Source organism: Orycteropus afer, unplaced genomic scaffold (genome assembly GCF_000298275.1).
Source record: "Orycteropus afer afer isolate SDZICR_OR568_19922 unplaced genomic scaffold, OryAfe1.0 scaffold00013, whole genome shotgun sequence".
NCBI classification, from domain to species: domain Eukaryota; kingdom Metazoa; phylum Chordata; class Mammalia; order Tubulidentata; family Orycteropodidae; genus Orycteropus; species Orycteropus afer.
Window position 1 is genome coordinate 4,236,789 of NW_006921600.1, and position 20,555 is coordinate 4,257,343.

General features: G+C 34.3%; 1 protein-coding gene across 1 annotated transcript in view; it reads left to right on the forward strand.

Annotated features, from left to right (window-relative positions):
- Positions 1-20,555, forward strand: part of USH2A (usherin) — a 1,482,371-nt gene that overhangs the window by 276,448 nt on the left and 1,185,368 nt on the right. The window contains exons 11-12 of the mRNA XM_007952540.1: positions 15,564-15,759; positions 19,210-19,854. Coding sequence (XP_007950731.1) covers positions 15,564-15,759; positions 19,210-19,854 — 841 coding nt within the window. The remainder of the gene's footprint in view (positions 1-15,563; positions 15,760-19,209; positions 19,855-20,555) is intronic.

Genomic DNA, 20,555 nt, shown 5'->3' on the forward strand with positions numbered 1-20,555 from the left:
TTTTGGCTATTGTGAATAGTGTTGCAGTGCACTTTGGTATACACGTGTCTGTGTCTCTGCTTTTAATTCTCCTGGGAGTGGAATTGCTAGGTCATATGGTAGTGCTATGTTTATATTTTTGACAATGCAGAATTCTTGCAGTCACTTGGTGGTACATTAGCAAAACCCTAGTTTCAGCTGTTCTTTCTCAGATTGGCCTTTTGCACATTGGGGTCTCCAGTTTTCAGGTCTCTGAAAAGTCATGTGCTCCATTACTTCTTTCTGCTTTCTTCCCTATAGATGCTGATACCATGCAGGCTTTGTGACTGTTGGTGGTTTGTTCCTATTTTCTTCTCTTTGAGGATTTCTGGAGATATCTAGACACTTAGATTTAAATAAATAAATAAATGATAGTCATGACTTTTTTTTTTTTTTTTTTTGCTATATAGTTCTGCCTATTTTGCTTTTGGGTTTCTGGGGTTCAAGAACTCTGAAGCAATATATCCATCGTCCTTGAATCATCTGCAGTATTTTTGTTTTGTTTTGTTTTTACTGCCTAATATGCATTGAACATAAATACATGGAAAACTATAAACCCAACCTGTTTTGTTGTTTGTCCTTCTACAGTGTGGCTTCCATTTCTTCATTTTCTTTAACTCATTTTGCTCACCAATGCCTATCTTTTTCTCCACCCATCATCTATTTAGCAGGATCTACAACTCTATTAATACAACATTTTTTATTCGCATCAATCACAGATCTTTTTGGAAATGTAAGTGTCTTAAAGATTTGAGAAGACAGGCACTAAAGGTGAGTGGGGACAAATGGTAAAATAACTCTCAAAAAATTGCAGCCAAGCATTAAAGTGAAGCTGATTGTTTTCTGAGCCAGACTTGTGATAGGGAAGAAGGAAAAAAAAGAACAAACTACACTCAAAGTAAATGGAAGAAAGAAAGTAATAAAAATTATATAAAAATGACTATAATGTATATTTGACACACAATTGAAAATCAGCAAGCTCAATAGTTGGTTCTTTTTTTTTTAAAAAAAAAAAAAGAACAAAATAATGAACTCCCAGCCAGATTGATCAATAAAAAGGAGAGAAAACACAGATTGCTATCAGAAAAGAAGGGGACATCACTGCATATTTTGTGAACATTTAAAGAATAATAAGGCAGTATTATGAATAACTCTCTGCTAATAAAATTTACATCCTAAATAAATGGATACATTAGTACAAAACTAACATAAGATGATTTAGAACACTAACTAGTTCTATGAAGATTAATGACATTAAATTCACAATAAAAAAGATTTCAACAAAGAAACCTTCAGGCTTCTACAAAAACACAAGGGAATAAATCTTATCAGTCCTACAAAAACTCTTTCAGAAAACTGAGAAGGAGCAAATCCTTCCCAACTAACTTGTAACAACTACACAACACTAATATCCAAACCTGGAAAAGCATAAAAAGGAAAATTCATACAATATTCCTTATGAACCAAACCAAAACCAAAACCAAACACAATATCATAAAGTTAATTCTGACTCATAGCCACCCCTGTGGAGTTTGCAAGGCTGTAAATCTTAATGGAAATAGATTGCCTCATCTTTTCCTGTTGAGCAGCTGGTGGCTTTGAGTCACTGATCTTCTGATGAGCAGCCAGATGCCTTACCCACTGTTGTTGTTGTTATGTGCCATCAAGTCAGATCTGACTCACAGCGACCCCTCGTTGGGTTGCTGAGGCAGTATCACTACAGAAATAGATTGCTCAACCTTCCTTCCGAGGAGTGGCTGGTGGGTTTGAACCACGAGCCTTCTGGTTAGCAGTCAAGTGCCTTAGGCACTGTGCTACCAGAGCTCCCGCCTTACCCACTGTAGCAATGGAATTCCTTTCCATATGAACATAGATATAAAATTCATTAATAATATATTAGCACATTAAATCCTACAAAACCTATAGGGGTTATATGTCATGACTGATTCATTTTTAAGCTAGGAATGCAAGGTTGGTTTAACATTTGAAAACCAATTAATGTAATAACCACATAAATAGGATAAAAGATAAAATTCATATATTGTTCTGAATACATGCTGTAAAGCTTTTTAAAAATTCAAAATACTTTTATGATAAAAGCTCTCTGAATGCTAAAAAATAGAAAAAAACTTCCTCAATTGATAAAAGGGTGTATAAAGCAACAACTAACATCATACTTAATAATAAGCTTTACTTTTTTGTTGTTGTTGTTCTACTAAGATCAGGAATAAGACAAGTATGGCTGTTCTTACTACTTCTGTTCAGAGTTGTAACAGAGGTCCAATACTGTGTAACATGAAAATCAAGAAAAAAAGAAATAAAGATAATATTATTTGTAGAAAACAGGATAGTGTATGAGCAGTGGAAAATAAAAAATTTCTTTGTCGAAATTAAGTCTCTTGTTCATACATTACCACTCTCTTCTTTCCACCATTTTCTGACTCTATGCCACTCAAAACAGTTTTATAATCTTACAATGGAAGTAAGAACAGTTTGCTGCTATGCTAATGCAGCTACAAGACAAATCCTTGAGCAACATTTCCAGCCAGATTACTGTCACCCAGTTTTTGTCATAGAAGTTCTGGGGCAATCACTGAGGTAGGGTGGTTAGTAATGTTAGATTGGAGGGGAATATTGAGGTCACACTGTGGAATTTGGACTTTGTTAGTTAGGGACTATTGAATAACTCTGAAAATGGAAGTGACACAGTGGTGTACCAAGGTAGGAGGGAGTCATGGAAATATTATAGTACAATGGGGAGTAGTATCACCAACATTGTATAGAAGTGCTGGTTGTTGTTAGTTATCATTGAGTCAGCTCAAACTCATGGTAACCCTATATATAAAAAGAGGAGCTGTTGCCCAGTCCTGAGCCACATTCATGATTGTTGGTATGTTTGAGTCCATTGCTGTGGCTGTTGTGTCAATCTATTTACTGAGCATTTCTTCTCATTTTTGCTGACCCTCTACTTTACCAATCATGATGTCTTTATGGAGCAATTGCTCTTTTCTGATGATGTATCCATATTAAGAAAAGCCAGAGTTTTGCCATCATCACTTCTAAGGAGCATCCTGGCTGTACTTCAAGTAAAAGAAATTTTACTAAATTTTATTATTGATTTTTTATTTTTTTTTTCCACAAAAACTACATCTCTTTATTTCCTGCACCCAGTGCATTCCACTCCCAGCACCCCACCTTTAGAATGCCAGAATGTCATTATCAGAGTTGTAGTGGAAGAAAATTAATTTGATAGCATTTATTAAATGGACTATGGGGGAGGAACAGACTCATGGACGTCATTCTGTATACAATTGCTGGGTAATAATTTTTCTGAGAACAGAAGTAAGAGATGCTGAAAGGTATTGAAGTGAAATATAACCTTATAAAACTCACAGGGTTTGAAATGACAACCATGACATATGGTAGTTGATGACCGAACTTTTGTTGAATGACAACATGAATGAACGATTACCGAACAGTGATGAGTGGAAGTTAAAGAATCTCTATAGAAAATTATAATGCTCCCTATGCAAAAAAAAAAAAATTATATTCTGAAGAATATATTCATGGATTAAAAGACTTCTTTTTGGTTTTCATTTATATTCTTTTCTATTCAAACAAAACCCTCCAAATCTAATTTAATTTCCAGGGCAAACTTCCTTCAATTTTTGAGTCTGTTTTTCAAAGTCTTACTTTGTTTGTTAACATCAACATTACTTCACTGGCTTTTAGTGAGTTCAGTAAGACGATGTAATCTATACAGCATTAGACTTTCTCCATCACCCACCAAATGAGTGCTTAGGAAGACATATATTTATATTTCTGTTGTTTTGATAGTGGCTTCATATTACTTAAGATATAGTGCTCACTACATAGAGAACCTCTGATCAATACTGTGCTCACTTAACTTATTAATCTTGAAATCATGCTTCATACTTTCTTTAAACACAAAGTACTATTTACACACATAAAAAAATCATGAAAGAATTATTGCACCCTGATAGAGTTCCATCTCTTAATGCAGAGGAAAGGTGTGAATGATAACCAGGATAATTATTTCTAGGTCTTACTCTTTTCTATTGCCACAGATACCCCTACCAATTCATTGTACTAATTTTCTCACAATCAGCTGTGCATATCATAATTACTTCATAGCCTGGGACAGAAGACTGTTACAGTATTGTTAAAAAAGAAGAGGTTCTGGGTGTGGTCACAGAGCAATATCTAGGGATCAATAGCAAACAATGCTATTCACGGAAATTCACAAACAAAACCTGGACTGCTCTTGATTCTTCCAAAGCTTTGAACTATTTATAATTATATTCTATTCCCTAACCTTTCTTGGGTCTAACACTTCCTGTTGCTGTTAAATTTGTACTTGTCACTCCAAAAAACCAAACTCACTGCCATTGGGTCAGTTCTGACTCATAGTGCCCCCCATTGGGTTTCTAAGGCTATAAATCTTTACAAAGCAGACTGCCTCATATTTCTACCATGGACCAGCCGATGGGTTTGAACCATTGACCTTTTGGTTACACCACCAGAGCTCCTGTAGCTTAGCAAAGTGGTTGCAAGCATGGATTTGAGAACTAGCTCTATGATGTTCAAAAAGTAACTTGTTCTGAGATTCTGTTTCTTCTGTAAAATGGAAATACATGCATTTATTTAACAAATGATTAAAAAGGCTAAAATCGCTGTCATGTGGAACTTTCATTGTAATATGGGCCGGGATTTTAGAAAAAGATAATAAATAATAAATTCAAGGAATAAATAATATATTTACTAAGTTAAGGCAGATCTCATTGAGAAGGGAGCATTTGATTTGTCACCTAAAGCAGATGAGGGAGTTAATTATATGGAAATCTAGAGAAAGTGGGCCAGACAGAGGGAGCAGCCTTTGCAAACACTTCAAGGTGTGCTCTGGGAGCAGAAAAGAGGCCATTTAGCTGAAGTGGAATGAGTAAAAGAGAGAAAAGAAGGAACATCCAAAGCTTTCAAAATCCTTTTCCAGTATACAAAAAGTCTTTTCACTTTGCAAGTGCCTGTCACACATCCATCAAGTACTTTAAACCAAAATCAACCCAAGCCTGTTCCTGTTGTGTCAATTTCAACTCATCGTGACTTCATGACTAGTAAAGATGTGTGACTAGTAAAGATAATATATAATGCATATTTGGAGTGTATACAGTTATGGAATTCAAAAACAATTTTGTTGCGAAAACACACAGGATGTGAATAAGTATGTAGAATCATAGCCATATAGCTGTCAGAGGACAGAGTGCTTTTGCTCAAAGTTTCTAGGCTATACCCCTGGATAAAGTCCGGATTTTTGCCTTGTGAAATCTTTTAGGGATTAAAAGATTGAATGAAGGATTTCAAATATTTTTCAAGATATTTTTTCCTTTTTATAATTTTTACTCCTAGCAGCAATTATGAATATACACTCTTCTCACAGTTATCTTGTGCGACATTGAATATTATTTTCAACTTTTTGTCCAAGTTACAGATGGATACTATAACCATTTTTTCCAATATGTTTTGGTCACTTATATTTCTTTTGGAAATGTTATAATCATGCCCAGAAGATGTTTCAGGAAGTCATAAAAAATCCTGTCTTCCATGGTTTCTGGAAATCCAATGGGTTTCTTTTTTCTTTCTTTCTTCTTCTTCATCTTCTTTGTGTTTAAACTCTCTGTATTTTTATTATTCATTCTGAGGAAACTGATCAACTTTCTCTTCCAACTCTCTTATGAGGTTTAGCTGTGTATTTTTAATTTTCAAGAGCACTTTCTTGTACAGATTTTGTTTTTTCTTAAAGAATTTACTCATTTTTTTTAATGGATTCAACTTTTACCTTATCCTTCTGGAAGAAATAATAGAGGTTATATATTTATTTACTTGTATTTTGTTGATATTTTCTTCTATTCCTTGCATTGTCTCCCCCTCCTTCCTTTTATTAATTCTTTGTCTCTGTCTTTCATGTTGGAACTTTTAAACAATTCTGACAAATCCTTGCTGCCTATTCCATTCAAAAGTCAAATGGTAAAACATTTTAAAAATGTGCTTTACTCTTGTGGGTATGAGCAAAAAGAGAGTTTTTCTTTGTAGCCATGGGAATCATAGATGTCAGGCCAACAGGTTAACTCTGTGGCTTTTTAGTTTTTCTGTGGAAGAATCCACAGAATTTTATTTTATTATTATTAAATAAATAAGAAATTTATTATTATTAAAATAATAATGAATTATTATTTATTATTATTCAAATAATAATGAATTATTATTTATTATTATTAAATAATAAAATTACATAAATTTTATTATTATTAAAGTTTATTCTTTAAGGGATATAATCTAGCTGTTGGCTTTCTGGAAGCAGTGTAGGGGAAAAAGAATGGGACAGGTCCCAATCTTAGAATACAGACCATTCACTTAATCTTCCATCCTCCTATTTCTATCCTGTATCTCATCTATTCACTGACTACTGATTATCTATAGAATGGAGTGGGTTAGTTTTAATGTTTCTTGAAATTAAAACTCTGATATAACAAACTAGTGATTTATGTGCCTGAGGTTCTATGTAGACTGTTAGCCAATTTTTCTTATGCTTTTTCAACCTCAATACTTGACATTTTAGGCTACATAGGTCTTTGTTGTGAGGGGCTGTCTACTGTACCTCTGGTGTCTACAGAGTAGATACTGGTAGTATCCCCTCACACACATACACAGTTTAGCAACCAAAAAGTCTATAGATATTCTTATAGGTCCTGGGGAAGGAGGGGTGCTGAATTGCTTTGAGGAGAATGATTGTAACATTTGTCCTTAACCTGTTGCTACTATATTTTATTGCCTCTAAGTCTTAAGCCTTTTAGTGATGTTGTAGGAAAAATTGATTCTCTTATTTTCAGAACAGAATTCTGGTGACATCCATATTGTAGCTTCTTTAATCCACCAAATATATTCATTTTTATTTCTTCCTTCCTTTTACTATCTTAGAAAAAAAATTGTCTTGAGATTTAAAATAAAATTTATTGTTCCCTATTTTCTTCTCCACTAGTTTCATTAAATGTTTTTAGTTATACTTTATTAGTATTATTGTGTTAGTTTCAGGAAATAGGTTCAAGGTCAATCTTGTAAATTCTGAAAAAACTGTATCTTATTTTTAAATACCCATGTGTATTTCTAACAATACCTCACATCAGTGAATTCCTACATCCTTTTTGTTGAGCAAGGAAAGACAGTACCATGATTTTTAATTTCTTCATCTCTACTACTATATCTCATGGATAGAATTTTGCCTTAATTTTATTAATCTTCAGATGAACAATTTCTAGCCAGGTCAATCATTTGTCAAAAGTAGCATATTTATCCCTTATTTTATCTTCTTATGTATTAACTTTTTCTTGCAATTAAATACATAACTTACGATCAGCTTAATTACAGTTTAATTTACAGACTGTGGCAGGATCTTCTGTTTCAGCTTCTGATTTAATGAAATAATTGACTACAGATTTAAATTTGTCTTTAATAGTTACCACATAAAAACTAATCCTTCTCTTACCTTCTTCTGCTCCCAATCACATACACAACCAATAGTACATATTTCTAAACTTTACTCCTGTTTTTAATACTGTTTCTTAGGCTTGGTGAGCAACTCAGGGTGCACTGTAACTCTGCTAATTTCTATCCAAATACCGCACTATGTCAGAGTTTGTCTATAAGAAAATGTGTTGATGGGGTGATTGAGGGTGCAGAACTGAATTTTTGCTATGTAAGAAGATAGTTTATGATCTGCTGACAGCTGGTATGTTGATTTTGACCAATGTAGTCCCCTTTTCTTGATGTAATAAGCAGAAGTGTCTCTGTCAAGTTTCTTTGACACTCAAATTGGTTTGGGTTCAGAGCTTAGAGTTTGTATTAAAAATCCCAATAAATATTTCCCAATACAACTCCATCTATGATGCAAGTAATTAAAATTCTGTCTGGATTTTGTTGAGTTGATTATGACTCATAGCGAACCTATAGGACAGAGTAGAATTGACTCATAGGGTTTCCTAGGCTGTGATTTTAACAGCGCTATATAGGAGCTCTGGTAGCATAGTGGCTAAAGCACTTGACTGCTAACCAGAAGGCTGGCGATTCAAACCCACCAGCCACTCCTCGGAAGGAAGGTTGGGCAATCCTACTTCTGTAGTGATACTGCCTCGGAAACCCAAGGAGGGGTTGCTATGAGTCAGGGCTGACTCGACGGCACATAACAACAACAACAACAACATGTAAAATCAAAGGTAAATTACATGTGGCAGAAAAAATCAATTGATTACTATTGGAGACAGCAATATAACCTATCCAAAAACACAGAGAGAAAAGATAAATTAGAAAAATTAAAACAGCATTAGTGATATGTGTATAACTGGAGTCTTCCAAAGGAGAGGTGAGGAAGTTGGTAGAAGAAAAAAATATTTGAAGAAAACATTGCTGAAAAATTACAGATATTAGACAATAAAAACTGTAAAACCATAGACCCAAGAGAAAACAAACATAAGAAACATGAAGAAAATTGCAAAAGGACATGTGATGGTTGAATTGCTCAGAACTAGTGATAGTTTTATTTTTAATGATATAAGAAAATATTAAAGCAGATGGAGACAAATGGCATCATAGAGGAAAAATAAGAATGACAGAACATTTTCTGCCAGAAATAATCCAAGGAGGAAGTCAGAGGAACAAACTAAAATACAAGAGAAAAAAAAAAAGAAAAAGATCAACCTAGAATTCCAGGCTTAGCAAAAATAACTTTCTGAAATGAAGGTGAAATGAATACTTTTTAACAATACACAAAAGAAAATTTCATCACAGGAAGATATGTACTATAAAAAAATTTGAAGTCCTCTATCTAGAAGTGAAATAATACCAGATGAAAATATCAATCTACATAAAGAAATGAAGAGTTCTAGAAATGGTAACTACATGGGTAAATATATAAGATATTTTGTTGATTATTTAATTCTCTTTAAAAGATAATTGACTATGCTACACAATAGACAGACTTACGAGCTGAACAACTACACCAGGGAAGATGTGCTCTGGAGGACAATCAACCACAAGAGATCAGAAAGGCAGCATTTGCACAAGGAGAATGTTAGGGAGGCAGGAATGCATAGTGAGTATTAGATTATGTACAAATAATATTACTACAATAATAGCATAATGGCTAAGAGGTGAGAAAAGGAAGCATATTGTTGTAAGGTCCTCATACTATATGTGAACTAATATATCATTTAAAGGTAGACTGCAATAAGTTAAAGATGCACACTATAGACCTCAAGGCAATTGCAAAAACAATAAGGAATTACACCTAATAACCCAACAGTGGAGATTAAATGGAATCATAAAAATATAAAATAATACAAAATCTGGCAGAAAAGTGGAACAAAAACATATGAGAAAAACAGAAGACAATTAATAGAGTGATAGATTTAAACTTAACTGTATCAGTTGTTGTTGTTGTTGTTATGTGCTGTCGAGTCGTACCCTACTAATAGTAACCCCTCCTTGGGTTTCTGAGGCAGTATCACTATGGAAGTAGATTGCCCAACCTTCCTTCTGAGGAGTGGCTGGTGGATTTGAACCACCAGCCTTCTGGTTAGCAGTCAAGTGCCTTAGGCATTATGCTACCAGAGCTCCTAACTGTATCAGTAATCATGTTAAATTTAAATGGTCTAAATACCCCAGATAAAAGTCAGAGATTGGCAGACTGGATAAAGAAGCAAGACTACATATTGACTATATGCTGCTTTTAAGATACACATTTCAAATGTAAGATACTCATAGGTTAAATATAAAAGGGTAGAAAAAGGCATACCAAGCTAACATTAATTATAAGGAAGCTGGAGGGATTTTACAAATACCAGAAACTAAAGAATTTAGAGCAAAAATATCACCTGGGATAAAGAAGGTCATTTCATATGGAAAAAGGGGTCAATTAATTGAGAGGACATAAAAATCCTTAATATTTATTCATTTACTAGCACAGCTTCAAAATACTGAAAAAAAAAATGACAGAACTGAAAGGAGAAATAGAAAAATCTACAATTATAGTCAGGTATTTCAATTCTCCTACCTCAATAATTAATAGAACAAACTGACAAAAATATCAGTCACTATATAGATTTGCTCAACACTATCAACCAATTTGACTTAATTGATATTTGTAAAACATTCCATGCAACAGAATACATACACTTTTGTAAGCCCCAGGAAACATCTACCAGTATAGACCATATTCTAGGCTATAAAACAAGTCTCAATATATTTAAAATAATTTAAATCATATAAATTAGGTTATCTGACCATAATTAATTAGAAATCAATAAGATAATACTCACTGAAATATCACCAAGTATTTGGAAACTAAATAGGATATTTGCAAAGAACTCCAAGGTCAAGGGCGAAGTTAGGAAGTATTTTGAACTGAATGAAAGTGAAGACACAGCATATCAAAATTTGTAGGATACCAGTACAACAGTATTTAGTGGGAAATTAACAGAATTAAATGCCTGTATTAGAAAAGAAGAACAATCTCAAATTAAGATTTCAGCTTCCACTATAAGATACAAGACAATGAAGAGAAGGGCATATGACTCAAGCCAGCCTAATCAAACTTATTTCCTAGTTTCTAATTTGAACTCATGGGGAAGGCAGTTCTTTCCTCTGGTATGAAGGGATGAGGGTGATAAAGATCCTTCCTTCCTGGCATGAAAATTACGTTTCACATCAAACTAAAACTTTGATTCAGGAATGACCAAAACTGTGTTTAACCCAAAGAGCAGGAGCATTAACATGGCTAGAAGTGTGAATATATATGTGGTTGTTATCAAAGACAGCAATTGTACCCAATTAATCAATTTTCCCTTCTACATCAGTAATGGAAACCTCAGTATTGCTTGGCTAGATAATTGTAGAAAATAAACTATATTGCTCAGCCTCTCTGGCAGCTAGGTATAAATACATGATTTCAATTCTGGCCAATAAAATTATATCTGTTAACTCTTACAGCTTAAATTAGTTGCTTAAAACAATAAAACCCATTTATTTAGTTTAGTGTTCTGTGATTTGGTTTAGCACTGGTCTGGGCTAGCTTGGCTGATGTTTTCAAGGCCCTCTCCTTTGTCTACTGTTAGCTAGCTGGTCAGCTGGCAGGTAGATGATCTAGGAAGTCCTCACTTACATATTGGGTGGATGTAGGCTTTTTGCTGGAGCACCACCAATCTCTTCCACATGTTCGAATCTTCCAACAGGATAGCTTCAACTTCTTCACATGTTGGTTTTAGAATTTGAAGCCCAGCCAGAGACAATGAACTCCAAATGTGCAAGAATTTTCAAGTCTTTACTTTTCTTATATTTACTAATATCCTATTGGGTAAAGAAAATCAATAGGTCAATTTAGAGTTAATATGGAAGGATTCTCCAAAGATCATGGAGCCAAAGAAGTGTTGTGTCTGACTTCTGGAAGTGTCTTTTTAAAGGGAGGTGGCCATGTCTCTTTCTATTTCTTGGTAAACAGGCATTGGTTCTAGAGTCTGACTTATATTTTCTCACATTAAAAAAAGAGAAAGCAATAGCTAAGTGCACAGAAGTAAACTTAGTATTTCCAGGCAAATTTCGAAAAACTGAGTAATATAAAAGCTCTATTAAATTAAAAGACCTCATAACAATTATTTTGAAATCATATTTAAGATATAGGTAATATAGAGAAATCATAATCTATATAAACTAAGTACCAACTTAAGTTTAATGAAATTAAAGAAATATTAATATCTTACTAATTTCCAGTAGATTTTCTCATATGGAGAAATTTATTTTTCTTGAAAAAAATACTTTGATAAAACAAGTGTTGGCTGGATATCATGGACATTTTCAAGATGTTCTGTGTCAGAAAGTGGTTGGAAGTCAGGCTCAGTAGGAGAAGTATACATGCATTAAAACCCGTTGTTGTTGTTGAGTCAGTTCTGACTTAGGGTGACCCCACGTTTGTCACATAGAATTGTACTCCCTAGACAGCCAGTTCTTTTTTTTTTTGAGTGCCCCAGGGAGAAATTGGATGTCCAGCTTTCTCCATTTAGCAGACAAGGATGTTAACCTTTTGTACTACAGGTTCAAAAGACATTCATTAAGGTTGAGTAAGGAGGAGGGAGAAAGAAGTCTTAGCAATGTGGGGAATTTGAGTGCAGAAGCCTATGAGAACCTCTAGTTGTAGGGACACTAAAGAGGTATTGTTGTTGTTGTTGTTATGTGCTGTTGAGTCAAACCTGACTCATAGCGACCCCTCCTTGGGTTTCCGAGGCAGTATCACTACGGAAGTAGGATTGCCCAACCTTCCTAGGGGTTGCAAAATAAAGCTCTCACCTTCTTTCACCTGAAATCTTTAGTAAATTTTGATGAATACATTAAGAAAATAAAAAGAAAGAAAGAAAGAAAAGGAAAATAACAAGCATCCCTATTCTTGAAATTGAGGTGTTGGTCAAGTTTCACCTCTGGGGTGATGCACGGCAGTACTGTCAGATTGCAAAAAGATTCCGAAATGGAAAAAACAGAAATTTAGGGTCAATATGACTATAGGGTATCAATACACATAGCATTCTTATAAACTTAAAGAGTGCTTTTGTCCCTCAACAGGAGTGGGATTAAGGTTTACAGGCAGTCTTATCTAGATGTCTCTAAGAGACAAAGAGCCTTTTTTTTTTTTTTTAATTGAAGCATTATATTTAAATAAGAATATGGTGAACTATATGAAAGATAAAGTTTTGACACAGAATAAACTTTATTTATCTTTACCATTTCCCCTCTTTCTTGCTTTTGCTCTTTGAATAAATACACTTTATATGTGAGGTTAGTCTGTGACAGGAATATAATATATGTCAAATCTCTGAAGGTGCTTGACATCTGTTTGGAGAACAAGGCTACTATAAGTGAACCAAAAGCCAAAAAACAAGTTACTAAATTATCTAGGGATGGATTTGAAATGCGTGAATATATAATCACAGAGCTATTGGATTTCCAGGGCTCCATGTAATACATACTCACCCTCATACCATTTTTTTTTTTTTAAGCCAAATCAAATCTTGATTTTGAACAATGATCTAGTTTAAATGGGTCCAGGTGAGAGTGGGGTGAGGCACAAGGCGGTAATTCACAGGCCTTTGCGGGTCTTTCTGGATCTATATGTAGCTTTGAAACTGAGATTCATTAGCATCGTCACTACATTTGGGGCATGTATAACCCTTTATTTTTTAGTCTTAGGCATTTCCATATCATTTGTTGTATTTAATCTTTAATGGTCCCAGCCAGTCTCTATTTCTCAGATGAAGAAAAATGGGGCAATGATAGGTTAAAAAATGGAGAGGTACACAGAAGGTACAGACAATAAAGGTAAATACTATTGCATACACAATACTGCATTATCAGTAATAGCAAACACTAATCTATGGGTGGATGCATAGGTGGACAGGCAAGAAGATCAGGTATGGGTAGGCGAATGGGAATATAACCACATCCATATATAGGTTAGGCAGACAATATTCCTACATGCATATTTGTATGTGCCATAAAAATGTTCATGTGAACAGGGGACAAAGTCAGGGTAACTTCTTGGCCATAGCTCCTTGAGGAAGTGAATCATTGGACCTGCAGGCTTAGGGCCATGGTTACAGGGGACGTCAAGCTCAATTGGAACATATATTATACAAAAACGTTGTTCTGAATCCTACTTTGGTGAGTAGCAACTGATGTCTTAAAAGCTTGCAAGTGGTCATCTAAGATGCAATTATCAGTCTGTCTTTTTCTGGAGCAAAGTAGAGTGAAGAAAATCAAAGACACATGAAAACAATTAGTCCAAAGGACTAATGGACCATGAGAACCTCAGACTATATGACCTTGAGACCAGAAGAATCAGATAGTGCTTGGCTACTACCACTCGGAAAGGGATCAACATTGGAGATCCTGGATAGAGTGGGAGAAAAATGTGGAACAACAACAACAAAAACAAACAAACAAAAAGACCCAAAACATAACAAAGACCGGCATTACTGGTTGGATAGAGACTGGCGAAACCCCTGACTATGGCCTGGAGTCACCCTTTGGGCCTGGGGTTGCATTCACTCCCATAGCTAACTCTCAGCCAAACAGTAGACAGGTCTATGAGCTGAACAGCTATCCCAGGGAGATACACTCCTTAGAACAGTCAACCATGGGAGATCAGAAGGGCAACATTTGCACGAGGAGAAAGGTAGGGAGGCAGGGATGTGTAGGCAGGAAGGGCACAGGGAAAGAGTGACCATAGGGAGAAAGAGTGGAAAGAGCTGTTACATTGTGGGAATTGTTATCAGTGTCACAAAACAAAGTGTATATGAATTGTTGAATATAAAACAATTTGTTTTATAGGATTTCATCCAAATGACAATAAAAGGAGTTTTTAAAGAATCTTTCTTTTAGAAGTCCTAACCCTTCTCTCTATCTTTGTAACTGAATCACAGCCTCATGTAACTCATGACAAAACACATAAGTTTTTGCACACATAGGTTACTTCCCAGTGGGACTATCCTGTCTCCACATAAGCTGAGTTCAGTTCCAAGGAAATCAGGGGGAGGAATGCCAGTTACTATGTAAGAGATTTGAGGTCTGTATCCACATGTCTTATTTTAAAACACCTGAGTTGTTATGATTTTTTTTTTCATATTTATTTCACGTTTTACAGGTATTTGTCCCTTCATGTAGAGTTATTATCTATACTTAATCAATCTAATATTATCTATGTTTATAATAGGTGAGTATTATATATTTTAGATTTGTGTTCTCAAAATAGCAGGTTGAAGAAGATTTCAGCTGTTATTTTTGACAATGCTTTAAAGTAAGTAAATTTATTTTTTGCATTTTATCATAATATAAATTACATCAGCTAAATATACTTTGTGTTTTAAATAATAACAGAAATGGTCTATAAATATGATTAAATATTTTTAAAAGAGGATGTTAAAAATGTTTAAGGGTCAGCATCAGTAGACATAAATAATACTATTCATAAAGAATTTGATTTTACACATTGGAAACATCTTGGCATTTTGATAGGAACATATGATTAGAGAAAGAGTTGTCCTTAATTTAAACACCTGACATGTTTAGAACAAGTTTGAATCAACAAGAGAGTAACTGAGAGAGGTGGAGTTGTACAGACTAAATTAACTGCTACCTCTTTGCTATTTTCAATTTCTCCATGACTATATTTTGATTTCTTTATGTGGTGCTTAATTCCACATTTCCCTTTTAGCTATATACAACTGACTTCCATGGGGTTTATTTTCATTCAGTTCTATGTATTCACCCTGCTTAAACCACATGTTTGGTGTCAGTAGGAAAAATACCTTATTACCTTCTTGTCTGTTTAACATTTAAAGTATCCTTTTTCCCTCCCTCTCTGTCTTGTACATAATGAGCAAATTATCTAAAAATAGATACGTTCATCATTCTACAAAATGTTGTATGTTCTCTAGATTGGAGGCCAGTGTAATTGTAAGAGACATGTGGCTGGCAGACAGTGCAATCAGTGCCAGGATGGATTCTACAATCTTCAAGAGTTGGATCCTGAGGGCTGCAGTCCCTGCAACTGTAATACCTCTGGGACAGTGGATGGAGATATTACCTGTCACCAAAATTCAGGCCAGTGCAAGTGCAAAGCAAATGTTATTGGTATGTGTATTGCAAAACTTTATAGTCACATCTCTATTACCATCAAGAATAAAACTCTCTGTTTGATTTCATAATATAAGAGTAAAGTAGATTTCCTTGCTCAAGGCTGCCTGGGGTGGAAAAAAAAAACAATTTGGATGAAATTAACTGCCTAAAAATGATTAAATTAATAATTCTATCAAACTACAGCTTGAAGCTGAGTTTAATCAACCCTTTAGAAGTTTCTTTATGCTGCAGATGCATTAGTTCACATGGCCCCATACTAATAAGTCATAGAAAAATATAATTTGCTTACTGCATAGATATTTCTTTTAGAAAATTAGCACTTTTTTCAAAATGTTTTACACTTAATGAGTTCTAAGCAAATCGTTTTCATGCTAGTTTTCTTAATAGACCAAAATAAATGGATTTTTAAAAAAATATTCTCTGCTACAGGGTCCTTTGTGATAAATCTTTCTATTTTTTTTTTTCTATTCTATTTCTTTGAACTGTTCCTATGAAATGCAAAATAAGTCCACATAATTCCACAGATCATGTATATTGCTAGGGTTAGTTATAAAGGGCCACATAATTTTAATTTTGTAATTCAGTGCCAAGCTGATTATAATAAACAGCTACCTTCGGTGTTATTTATCATTTTTTTATACAAGACGTGCTTTTTTGTTTGTTACTCCCACAGGTATTTTTCAGAAATTAGATTTGATTATAGCAATTTATTACATCCAACATTTTTGAGGAGAACCACAGCCACATAAGGACAAAATTTATCAAGTGCCCAAAATGCACTGTGTACATAATGCACTTCGAAATTTTGATGTATGAGAATATTATGAGAGGAAAGTTTCCTGATGAAGTGAGTCCTGTATTGTAACTGAACATGTCTTGGCTCACATAGGAAGTTTAAAAAGACCTTTACCTTTCTATTGTCATTCAGGACACCAAGTCATCCATGGTTTTTCTAACACTGACCTGAACTTGACAGTAATAAAAACATGCCTGGCAGTGATACATGTGTGTGCGCACGTACACACACACACTCCAAAAGCATAGATACAAATACACATGCACATGTACATATCATTTTGAATACCATTTTCTATCTCTGATATACTGTGAAGCTAATTCCTTACCTTTTGTATAAACATGTCGATGTGCATACATCTTTTTATGCAAGTCAGCTAATCAAGCCTTTCAGTTTAATTAAAAAGTAAAAAAAAATGGGTGCACTTAATGGTATTACACAAGGATTCTCTGGTTTGAAGAAAAATGACAGCAAAATCTATAATGTAATTTCCTCTTGTTCTTTTCAAGTACACAAGAACGAACTATTCAGAAAAAAGAATGCTAACTTATAAAGAGACGCACATATGTGTGTGTTATCTGTGATGCTGACTGAATTCTAAGGTCTTTGGATTCAATCTAAATGGCATCCTTTGTCTTTTAATGTTTGATATATTTTGAATTCAAGATGTGAGCACAAAACTTAATGACAATGAAACTGTTACTTTTGTACAGCAATGGGACCTGTCAGTTAGGTTTCAGAAGTTAAGGAAGTAAAAAATAAAAATTTACTATTTATTGGAATTTGTTATGACTTCCTTGTCATTTACCTATTTTTTTTTAATCTAGGTAATATCTGTGGGAAAATATAAATACATAAATACATATTACTTTGTATTTATGTATAAATAAATACATATTTATTTTGTGACAATTAAGTCACCATTTTTTTAAATTATTTCTAAGGTTATTTCTGCAAAAACAATATTTTTTAAACAAATGATATATGCTTCTTTTCCTAATGCAATTAGCAGGTAAACTTACTCAATTTTACATTCTTAATATGAGAAAAACAGAAAATACAAATGTACTGTATATGCTTCAGAAAGCAAACTGTTAGAGTTAACAAAACTGTTAAATCTTACTAATGATTCTATCACCAGTGAAATACATTAGCACCAATAATTTTATTAAAGTAGGTCATTCATCTAGAATAAAAAGGGAGAAGAATGTGAATTAAATGCCAAGTGTGCTAACTTGCCTATACTTGTTAACACCGAATGTGATGCCCTGTAGGCCTTCCTCAGTATCGTTAGGAATAGATTACCTGTCAGGAATATGTATGGCATATTCAAATAAGCACTGCGCATATTTTTAAAACTGATATGATATGAATCCATGTAGACCAATTTTAATAGTTCAAAATGAGTCATAATTCTTGTTAACAATACAGTTATTTTTAAAATTTGCAGCAATAGTGGTCCTTTTTTATTTTCCTTATTGAAATTAAATGATATGCCTTAGGTGAGTCATTCATCACTGTTAAAGTAACTTGCCTTCCATTGGAGTTCCTGAATTTTTATCCATATATATACACATATATATTATGCATTTCCTTCCAGTTTAAGAAATGCTTTTCTACATATGAGTTCCTGAGTGTATTTTGGACTGTTATTTTAGGCTTAATTTTTTGTTGTTGTTATTATAGCTTAAACTAAATGTTTCAATTGATTTAACCTCACACAGTGACTTATTTAAATTCATGGATATGTGACATCTATCTAACAGAGGCATTTTGCATCTGAACACTTACCACTCCATTTTAAAAATTTCTTTGCCTTGTAATATGCTTTTTGAAACTAACGTCACGTGTCAGAGAGTTAAGTTGACATGATAAAACATTTTTCTCTGTTTCTAAAATGTATATATGTATGCCTTTAACTAGAAGTAATATAAACAGCATAATTTACTTACTGGTTAAAGAGGTATGTTCTGAATCACACAATATGACAAGCCATGTGATTGCTTTATAAGCCAAGGAGAGCATAATTTACATTAATTGAAAATGATAAAAGATAGGAGCATATAAAAGCATCGATGTAAAAATTGCTCTGGATAAGTTTTATTTATATTAATTATTTAAATATATGATATTCAGAATGAAAGGACACACTATTGTCACACAAAAAGATATTTATTAGCTTCACATTTTATTCAACAATTTTAGTGAATTCTCGTGTGGTAAAATAACTAATGGGGTAATACACATTCTCCTTCAGTGTGGCTTTGAAAATATATTTCCCTCTCTATTTTTAAATGACTATTTTTAAAAAAGATAGTTTTAATATTTGCTAAAGATGGAAAAATCTCCAGTGTGTGTAACAGAAGGAACAACTATACTAGCATTTTTCTTTGCATTAAGTAATAAATAATTAAATTTTTATATAGCATATTGTAAACAAAGTTCTATATGAATGCTAAATTAAGTATGGCCATTGTATCCTGAGTGAACAGTTAGCCCTTTGTGGCATGGTTTGTGATAAAAACACATCTAATTTGTGTTTGCATTAAATGTCCCCACTAGCATTGTTTATGCTTCAGCTGTCTTAAGATGTTGAATTAAATAATTTTCCCATCCTTACTTGTTTTTAATACATATTTTATCTTCAGGGCTTAGGTGTGACCACTGTGATTTTGGATTTAAATTTCTTAGAAGTTTCAATGAAGATGGATGTGAGCCCTGCCAGTGTAATCCCCATGGCTCAGTAAACACATTCTGCAATCCTCTTTCTGGGCAATGTGAGTGCAAAACAGAAGCCAAAGGACTTCAGTGTGACACCTGCAGAGAAAACTTTTATGGGTTGGACATCACCAGTTGTAAAACCTGTGATTGTGATGTGGCTGGAACACTTTCTGGGACGGTCTGTGATACTAAAACAGGGCAGTGTGTCTGTAAGCCCAATGTTGGAGGGAGACAGTGCAGTGAGTGTTTGGAAGGATACTTCTATCTACAACAGCAAAATCATAATTTCCTCTGCCTGCCTTGTAACTGTGATCAGACAGGGACAGTAAATGGCTCTCTGCTGTGTGAAAAATCAACAGGACAATGTCCTTGCAAATTAGGGGTAACAGGTCTTCACTGTAATCAGTGTAAACCTCATAGGTACAATTTGACCACTGGCAATTTTCAAGGCTGCCAGATGTGTAAGTGTGACTCCTTGGGGACACTACCTGGGACTGTTTGTGACCCAATCAGTGGCCAGTGCCTATGTTTGCCTAATCATCAAGGAAGAAGGTGCAATCAGTGTCAACCAGGTAAGTGAGAAATATGTTACATTTTTAGTGTAGAATGACTTTCCTTTCATTATCTCATATTAGGCAATTCCTTTTTGTTTCTCATTTCAGCCTTCTAAAAATTTCTCTCAGACATGATTATATTTGTATCATTTCCAACACAGATACGGCTGTTAATCAAAATTGAGCCAGTATGTTTGTTTTGCTCTGTTTTTTGGGGGCAGTTTACATGTAGCATAGTGCCTAACGCACTTGACTCCTAACCAGAAAGCTGGAGGTTCAAACCCATCAACCACTCTTCGGAAGGAAGGTTGGGCAATCTACTTCCATAGTGATATTGCCTGGGAAACTCAAGGAGGGGTTGCTATGAGTCAGGTCTGACTGGATGGCATGTAACAACAACAACAGCCATTTTGACATTTCATAATGAGACTTGCCAATATTTATATAAGGAGCTATGATGGTGCAATGGTTAAAGTACTTGGTTGCTAAAGGAAAGTTCAGTGGCTCAAATCCCCCTAGTCATTCAGACTTATTTTGTAATTGAGGGAGCTCTGGTGGTACAGTGCCTAAGGCATTTGACTGCTAACCAAAAGGTTGGTGGTTCAAACCCACCAGCCACTCCATGGAAGGAAGACTGGGCAATCTACTTCCATAAAGATTTACCTCCTTGGAAACCCAAAAGGGGGCCACTATGAGGAGGAATCAACTCTATGACAGTG